The sequence below is a fragment of the Pelobates fuscus genome, chromosome 2 (genome assembly GCF_036172605.1).
Source record: "Pelobates fuscus isolate aPelFus1 chromosome 2, aPelFus1.pri, whole genome shotgun sequence".
In the NCBI taxonomy this organism is placed as follows: domain Eukaryota; kingdom Metazoa; phylum Chordata; class Amphibia; order Anura; family Pelobatidae; genus Pelobates; species Pelobates fuscus.
In genome coordinates, this window is record NC_086318.1 from 1,487,085 (window position 1) to 1,496,889 (window position 9,805).

The 9,805-nt window shown below is 41.8% G+C and overlaps 1 protein-coding gene across 3 annotated transcripts in view; it reads right to left on the reverse strand.

The window, feature by feature from the left end:
• Positions 1–8,961, reverse strand: part of CGREF1 (cell growth regulator with EF-hand domain 1) — a 64,757-nt gene extending 55,796 nt beyond the window's left edge. The window contains exon 1 of one of the 3 annotated variants that reach the window (XM_063441851.1): positions 8,885–8,961. Coding sequence is in view for 1 of the 3 variants with exons in the window: in XM_063441850.1 (XP_063297920.1) it covers positions 2,677–2,724 (48 nt within the window). In the remaining 2 variants the exon portion in view is untranslated. Of the gene's footprint in view, positions 1–2,676; positions 2,831–8,845 lie in introns of those variants that run through there. The other 2 variants (XM_063441852.1, XM_063441850.1) reach the window with 2 other exon arrangements.
• Between the last annotated feature and the right edge of the window lie 844 nt (positions 8,962–9,805).

Here is a 9,805-nt window from a genome sequence, read left to right on the forward strand (position 1 = left end):
GTGGAAAACATAATGGGCTGAGTAAGATGGAGCTATGTGGGGGTATGATGATGGTTGGAAGAAGTGAGTAGGTATAGTGGGCATAACGAGAGGTGTGGAAAACATAATGGGCTGAGTGAGATGGAGCTATGTGGGGGTATGATGATGGTTGGAAGAAGTGAGTAGGTATAGTGGGCATAATGAGAGGTGTGGAAAACATAATGGGCTGAGTGAGATGGAGCTATGTGGGGGTATGATGATGGTTGGAAGAAGTGAGTTGGTATAGTGGGCATAACGAGAGGTGTGGAAAACATAATGAGCTGAGTGAGATGGAGCTATGTGGGGGTATGATGATGGTTGGAAGAAGTGAGTAGGTATAGCGGGCATAACGAGAGGTGTGGAAAACATAATGGGCTGAGTGAGATGGAGCTATGTGGGGGTATGATGATGGTTGGAAGAAGTGAGTAGGTATAGTGGGCATAATGAGAGGTGTGGAAAACATAATGGGCTGAGTGAGATGGAGCTATGTGGGGGTATGATGATGGTTGGAAGAAGTGAGTAGGTATAGTGGGCATAACGAGAGGTGTGGAAAACATAATGGGCTGAGTGAGATGGAGCTATGTGGGGGTATGATGATGGTTGGAAGAAGTGAGTAGGTATAGTGGGCATAATGAGAGGTGTGGAAAACATAATGGGCTGAGTGAGATGGAGCTATGTGGGGGTATGATGATGGTTGGAAGAAGTGAGTAGGTATAGTGGGCATAATGAGAGGTGTGGAAAGCATAATGGGCTGAGTGAGATGGAGCTATGTGGGGGTATGATGATGGTTGGAAGAAGTGAGTAGGTATAGTGGGCATAATGAGAGGTGTGGAAAACATAATGGGCGGAGTGAGATGGAGCTATGTGGGGGTATGATGGTTGGAAGAAGTGAGTAGGTATAGTGAGCATAACGAGAGGTGTGGAAAACATAATGGGCTGAGTGAGATGGAGCTATGTGGGGTTATGATGATGGTTGGAAGAAGTGAGTAGGTATAGTGGGCATAACGAGAGATGTGGAAAACATAATGGGCTGAGTGAGATGGAGCTATGTGGGGGTATGATGATGGTTGGAAGAAGTAAGTAGGTATAGCGGGCATAACGAGAGGTGTGGAAAACATAATGGGCTGAGTGAGATGGAGCTATGTGGGGGTATGATGATGGTTGGAAGAAGTGAGTAGGTATAGTGGGCATAATGAGAGGTGTGGAAAACATAATGGGCTGAGTGAGATGGAGCTATGTGGGGGTATGATGATGGTTGGAAGAAGTGAGTAGGTATAGTGGGCATAACGAGAGGTGTGGAAAACATAATGGGCTGAGTGAGATGGAGCTATGTGGGGGTATGATGATGGTTGGAAGAAGTGAGTAGGTATAGTGGGCATAACGAGAGGTGTGGAAAACATAATGGGCTGAGTGAGATGGAGCTATGTGGGGGTATGATGATGGTTGGAAGAAGTGAGTAGGTATAGTGGGCATAATGAGAGGTGTGGAAAACATAATGGGCTGAGTGAGATGGAGCTATGTGGGGGTATGATGATGGTTGGAAGAAGTGAGTTGGTATAGTGGGCATAACGAGAGGTGTGGAAAACATAATGGGCTGAGTGAGATGGAGCTATGTGGGGGTATGATGATGGTTGGAAGAAGTGAGTAGGTATAGTGGGCATAACGAGAGGTGTGGAAAACATAATGGACTGAGTGAGATGGAGCTATGTGGGGGTATGATGATGGTTGGAAGAAGTGAGTAGGTATAGCGGGCATAACGAGAGGTGTGGAAAACATAATGGGCTGAGTGAGATGGAGCTATGTGGGGGTATGATGATGGTTGGAAGAAGTGAGTAGGTATAGTGGGCATAATGAGAGGTGTGGAAAACATAATGGGCTGAGTGAGATGGAGCTATGTGGGGGTATGATGATGGTTGGAAGAAGTGAGTAGGTATAGTGGGCATAACGAGAGGTGTGGAAAACATAATGGGCTGAGTGAGATGGAGCTATGTGGGGGTATGATGATGGTTGGAAGAAGTGAGTAGGTATAGTGGGCATAACGAGAGGTGTGGAAAACATAATGGGCTGAGTGAGATGGAGCTATGTGGGGGTATGATGATGGTTGGAAGAAGTGAGTAGGTATAGCGGGCATAACGAGAGGTGTGGAAAACATAATGGACTGAGTGAGATGGAGCTATGTGGGGGTATGATGATGAGTTGGGGGAAGGCATAGGGCAGAAGGAATTTATGTGGCACAATGATGAGTAGGGAGGGCTGCAGAAGGACAAAATGAGTGAGAGGGATGGTGAGTGAATAGAAGGAGTTAAGGTGGAAATTATAAAGTGGGAGAAAGGTATGTGACACATTATGGAAAGGAGGGTGATGAAGGAGAGCATTATAATGATGGTTAATATTGTATGGTTAATATTGATAACATGGCTGAGGTGGGATTAATAGGGAACAAAGCCTCTGTAGGGCAAACTGTCATGCTGAGACAAGGGAGTATGCTCTGCATTAGAATTACCACTAGATGGGCAATGAATGGGACACTGAGCCTGCTTTATATGGTTAAAATATATATATATATATATATATATATATATATATATATATTTATACTGAGGCCCTATACTCGATATATATAGGGTACCAGTGCTCCTTCCTCAGTATTTCGCTGTGTAGATGAATCTTTATAATTTGGTCAACAATGAATAACTCCACTATCATCTCTGCTTTTCCATCTATATTTCTAAAACTGTGTTTTTATAATTTCTTCTGTACCCACAAGATGATTTAGAAACTTTCTTTATCTATACTACAGAGATGAATTATTATATTCTATAATTCTATAATTATAGATGATATTCTCTATCTCCTCACTCTGTGAGATGAATTATGGATGATATTCTCTATCTCCTCATTCTGTGAGATGAATTATGGATGATATTCTCTATCTCCTCACTCTGTGAGATGAATTATGAATGATATTCTCTATCTCCTCACTCTGTGAGATGAATTATGGATGATATTCCCTATCTCCTTACTCTGTGAGATGAATTATGGATGATATTCTCTATCTCCTCACTCTGTGAGATGAATTATGGATGATATTCTCTATCTCCTCATTCTGTGAGATGAATTATGGATGATATTCCCTATCTCCTCTCTCTGTGAGATGAATTATGGATGATATTCTCTATCTCCTCACTCTGTGAGATGAATTATGGATGATATTCTCTATCTCCTCATTCTGTGAGATGAATTATGGATGATATTCTCTATCTCCTCATTCTGTGAGATGAATTATGGATGATATTCTCTATCTCCTCACTCTGTGAGATGAATTATGGATGATATTCTCTATCTTCTCACTCTGTGAGATGAATTATGGATGATATTCTCTATCACCTCTCTCTGTGAGATGAATTATGGATGATATTCCCTATCTCCTTACTCTGTGAGATGAATTATGGATGATATTCTCTATCTCCTCTCTCTGTGAGATGAATTATGGATGATATTCTCTATCTCCTCTCTCTGTGAGATGACTTATGGATGATATTCTCTATCTCCTCATTCTGTGAGATGACTTATGGATGATATTCTCTATCTCCTCACTCTGTGAGCTGAATTATGAATGATATTCTCAATCTCCTCACTCTGTGAGCTGAATTATGGATGATATTCCCTATCTCCTCACTCTGTGAGATGAATTATGAATGATATTCTCTATCTCCTCACTCTGTGAGATGAATTATGAATGATATTCTCTATCTCCTCACTCTGTGAGATGAATTATGGATGATATTCCCTATCTCCTCACTCTGTGAGATGAATTATGGATGATATTCTCTATCTCCTCATTCTGTGAGATGAATTATGGATGATATTCTCTATCTCCTCATTCTGTGAGATGAATTATGGATGATATTCTCTATCTCCTCACTCTGTGAGATGAATTATGGATGATATTCTCTATCTTCTCACTCTGTGAGATGAATTATGGATGATATTCTCTATCACCTCTCTCTGTGAGATGAATTATGGATGATATTCCCTATCTCCTTACTCTGTGAGATGAATTATGGATGATATTCTCTATCTCCTCTCTCTGTGAGATGAATTATGGATGATATTCTCTATCTCCTCTCTCTGTGAGATGACTTATGGATGATATTCTCTATCTCCTCATTCTGTGAGATGACTTATGGATGATATTCTCTATCTCCTCATTCTGTGAGATGACTTATGGATGATATTCTCTATCTCCTCACTCTGTGAGATGAATTATGAATGATATTCTCAATCTCCTCACTCTGTGAGCTGAATTATGGATGATATTCCCTATCTCCTCACTCTGTGAGATGAATTATGAATGATATTCTCTATCTCCTCACTCTGTGAGATGAATTATGAATGATATTCTCTATCTCCTCACTCTGTGAGATGAATTATGGATGATATTCCCTATCTCCTCACTCTGTGAGATGAATTATGAATGATATTCTCTATCTCCTCACTCTGTGAGATGAATTATGGATGATATTCTCTATCTCCTCACTCTGTGAGATGAATTATGGATGATATTCCCTATCTCCTCTCTCTCTGTGAGATGAATTATGGATGCTATTCTCTATCTCCTCACTCTGTGAGATGAATTATGGATGATATTCTCTATCTCCTTACTCTGTGAGATGAATTATGGATGATATTCTCTATCTCCTCACTCTGTGAGATGAATTATGGATGATATTTTCTATCTCCTCACTCTGTGAGATGAATTATGAATGATATTCTCTATCTCCTCACTCTGTGAGATGAATTATGCATGATATTCTCTATCTCCTCACTCTCTGAGATGAATTATGAATGATATTCTCTATCTCCTCACTCTGTGAGATGAATTATGAATGATATTCTCTATCTCCTCACTCTGTGAGATGAATTATGAATGATATTCTCTATCTCCTCACTCTGTGAGATGAATTATGAATGATATTCTCTATCTCCTCTCTCTGTGAGATGAATTATGGATGATATTCTCTATCTCCTCACTCTCTGAGATGAATTATGAATGATATTCTCTATCTCCTCACTCTGTGAGATGAATTATGAATGATATTCTCTATCTCCTCACTCTGTGAGATGAATTATGAATGATATTCTCTATCTCCTCACTCTGTGAGATGAATTATGAATGATATTTAGTGATGTCGCAAACATGAAATTTTCCGAACTTCCACAAATGAAACATGAAATTTGAAATTTTTCCGAACTTCCACAAATGTTCGTGAACGGGCGAACCCGGCGAACCGCTATAGACTTCAATGGGCAGGCGAATTTTAAAACCCACAGGGACTCTTTCTGGCCACAATAGTGATGGAAAAGTTGTTTCAAGGGGATTAACACCTGGATTGTGGCATGCCGGAGGGGGATCCATGGCAAAACTCCCATGGAAAATTACATAGTTGATGCAGAGTCTGGTTTTAATCCATAAAGGGCATAAATCACCTAACATTCCTAAATTGTTTGGAATAACGTGCTTTAAAACATCAGGTATGATGTTGTATAGATCAGGTAGTGTAAGGGTTACGCCAGCTTCACAGTGACAGACCAAACTCCCCGTTTAACGCACCGCAAACAACCGCAAACAGTCCATTTGCACAACCGCAAACTCCCCATTTGCACAAGGTTGGATACCAAGCTAGCCATGTCCCGTTCCTTGTCCTCACCGATGTCATTGAAGGTCTCTTCCTCCACCCAGCCACGTACAACACCAAGGGTCCCCGAAAGGTGACAACAAGCCCCTGTATTTTTTTTTTTAAATGTACACTACTGTTACACCAGATATGAGTTGCACTGGTGTGACACTGTGCCCTGGCAGGCCCTGAAACGCACACGTGTGAAGGAAACTGACTGCTATTATATTACAGTCAAAAAAGTTGTTTTTTTTTAAATGCAAGCTATTGGGACACCAGATATGAGTGGTGGCACTGGGACCACCTTAAAAATATTGGATATCGCCAAAAATCATGATCACTATATACTTTCTCTACAAACCTCTAAAACAATCCATCCGCTATACCACTTTATCCCACCTAGAACTAGTGCCCAGTTAAAATACTTGACTCTTACTTACCCACACTCAGTCATGCCACACACATTTCACCACTACTCTCACTGAATCCCTCTGTCTACGGCTAAATTCATCTTCTACATCAGAACACTACTCCTAAGATTGGGTTGTGTCCATGTCTCGGGTCTTTCATTTAGAATAGGGGCAGCTTCGGTCTCCTTCAACACTGACACTCCAGTGCATATTATTAAAAGATTGGGCAGATGGAAATCCTCAGTCTACAACCGATATATTCCTCATCCCGAGAAAGAAATGAGGAAAGCTTTTAAAAGTTTGGCTTTGTAAATTTGATGCAATAAGTGTTACTGGCTATGGGAGGGATAATGTATAATAAACACAGGTTACTGGCTATGGGGGGGATAATGTATAATAAACACAGGTTACTGGCTATGGGGGGATAATGTATAATAAACACAGGTTACTGGCTATGGGAGGGATAATGTATAATAAACACAGGTTACTGGCTATGGGAGGATAATGTATAATAAACACAGGTTACTGGCTATGGGGGGATAATGTATAATAAACACAGGTTACTGGTTATGGGGGGATAATGTATAATAAACACAGGTTACTGGCTATGGGGGATAATGTATAACAAACACAGGTTACTGGCTATGGGGGGATAATGTATAATAAACACAGGTTACTGGCTATGGGGGGATAATGTATAATAAACACAGGTTACTGGCTATGGGGGGATAATGTATAATAAACACAGGTTACTGGCTATGGGGGGATAATGTATAATAAACACAGGTTACTGGTTATGGGGGGATAATGTATAATAAACACAGGTTACTGGTTATGGGGGGGATAATGTATAATAAACACAGAGGGAAATCTCAACGTATCCATCCTGGTAAAATATTTTATAAACAAATAAATAAATATTCTCTATCTCCTCATACGATAAGATGAATTATGGATGATATTCTCTATCTCCTCATACAAGAGATACATTGTGGATAATATTTTATATCTCCTCTAATTACAATATGATTTATGGATGATAGAAACATAGAATGTGATGGCAGGTAAGAACCATTCGGCCCATCTAGTCTGCCCAGTTTTCTAAATACTTTCATTAGTTCCTGGCCTTATCTTATAGTTAGGATAGCCTTATGCCTATCCCACGCATGCTTAAACTCCTTTACTGTGTTAACCTCTACCACTTCAGCTGGAAGGCTATTCCATGCATCCACTACCCTCTCAGTAAAGTAATACTTCCTGATATTATTTTTAAACATTTGTCCCTCTAATTTAAGACTATGTCCTCTTGTTGTGGTAGTTTTTCTTCTTTTAAATATAGTCTCCTTCTATGATATTCTATATCTCCTCATACTACGGAGATGAATTACTGATGATATTCTATATCTCCTCATACGATAGGATGAATTATAGATGATATTCTACAGATACTCATACTACATACTATCTGTTTAGTAGATGGCTCGCCTTATTCGGTACCCTGATGTGGGCTTCCCTTACTTGGGATCCCACATTAGAGCGCTGTTTAGTAGATGGCTCCCCTAATTCGCTACCCGATGTGGGCTTCCCTTACTTGGGATCCCACATTAGAGCGCTGTTTAGTAGATGGCTCCCCTAATTCGCTACCCCGATGTGGGCTTCCCTAACTTGGGATCCCAGATTAGAGCGCTGTTTAGTAGATGGCTCCCCTAATTCGCTATCCCGATGTGGGCTTCCCTTACTTGGGATCCCAGATTAGAGCGCTGTTTAGTAGATGGCTTCCCTAATTCTCTATCCCGATGTGGGTTTCCCTTACTTGGGATCCCACATTAGAGCGTTGTTTAGTAGATGGCTCCCCTAATTCTCTATCCCGATGTGGGCTTCCCTTACTTGGGATCCCACATTAGAGCGCTGTTTAGTAGATGGCTCCCCTAATTCGCTACCCCGATGTGGGCTTCTCTTACTTGGGATCCCACATTAGAGCGCTGTTTAGTAGATGACTCCCCTAATTCGCTACCCCGATGTGGGTTTCCCTAACTTGGGATCCCACATTAGAGCGCTGTTTAGTAGATGGCTCCCCTAATTCGCTACCCCGATGTGGGTTTCCCTTACTTGGGATCCCACATTAGAGCGCTGTTTAGTAGATGGCTCCCCTAATTCGCTACCCGATGTGGTGCTCGCAATGCATATGTTTTATATTTTCTCTTAGCTGATTGTGAGACACAATATGCATTCTACAAACACAATTATAACACACATACACGTTGACACACACCCTTTGTGTATACACCCACGCTAAGGCAACTGCCCAAGACTTAATGTGAGTGAAATTATCTCTGTTTAAATATACACAATGTTACACTGCCACAAGGACACAATAACTGCACCAAGGAACACGCAATAATTGCACACATGGACGCAACAAAGCTATATTTATAAACACACATATTACATAGCTGGGTAAAATGAGACTGCAAGGACACAGTATACACACCATATTATGTACACAACACACAGTATCTACACCTTATACACAATGTGCATGCTATCAATAGGACACACAAAGAGACATTTTATACACAGTTCGCAGACAGTGCACACAGTATATGGTATCCACACTATGGAGAGTGCACTATACACACAATACAAAGTGCACACAATACACACACTATACACACAAAACCCAGCACACATTATAAACACTATAATAATAATAACACTATACACTCACTATAGACACACCATACACTGTTTGCTGTATTCGTGGCAGGATTTACTCACCTTCTCTGAGTCTGTCACTGGAATCACTGCACCATCCCCTCCTCACTGCAGCATGAACAGAGCCTGCCCCTGTAACCCTTACACTGCCAGCCTATACCCACTAACCCTGTAACCCTTACACTGCCAGCCTGTACCCACTAACCCTGTAACCCTTACACTGCCAGCCTGTACCCACTAACCCTGTAACCCTTACACTGCCAGCCTGTACCCACTAACCCTGTAACCCTTACACTGCCAGCCTGTACCCACTAACCCTGTAACCCTTACACTGCCAGCCTGTACCCACTAACCCTGTAACCCTTACACTGCCAGCCTGTACCCACTAACCCTGTAACTCTTACACTGCCAGCCTATACCCACTAACCCTGTAACCCTTACACTGCCAGCCTATACCCACTAACCCTGTAACTCTTACACTGCCAGCCTGTACCCACTAACCCTGTAACCCTTACACTGCCAGCCTATACCCACTAACCCTGTAACTCTTACACTGCCAGCCTGTACCCACTAACCCTGTAACCCTTACACTGCCAGCATGTACCCACTAACCCTGTAACTCTTACACTGCCAGCCTGTACCCACTAACCCTGTAACCCTTACACTGCCAGCCTATACCCACTAACCCTGTAACTCTTACACTGCCAGCCTGTACCCACTAACCCTGTAACCCTTACACTGCCAGCCTGTACCCACTAACCCTGTAACCCTTACACTGCCAGCATGTACCCACTAACCATGTAACTCTTACACTGCCAGCCTGTACCCACTAACCCTGTAACCCTTACACTGCCAGCCTGTACCCACTAACCCTGTAACCCTTACACTGCCAGCCTGTACCCACTAACCCTGTAACCCTTACACTGCCAGCCTGTACCCACTAACCCTGTAACTCTTACACTGCCAGCCTATACCCACTAACCC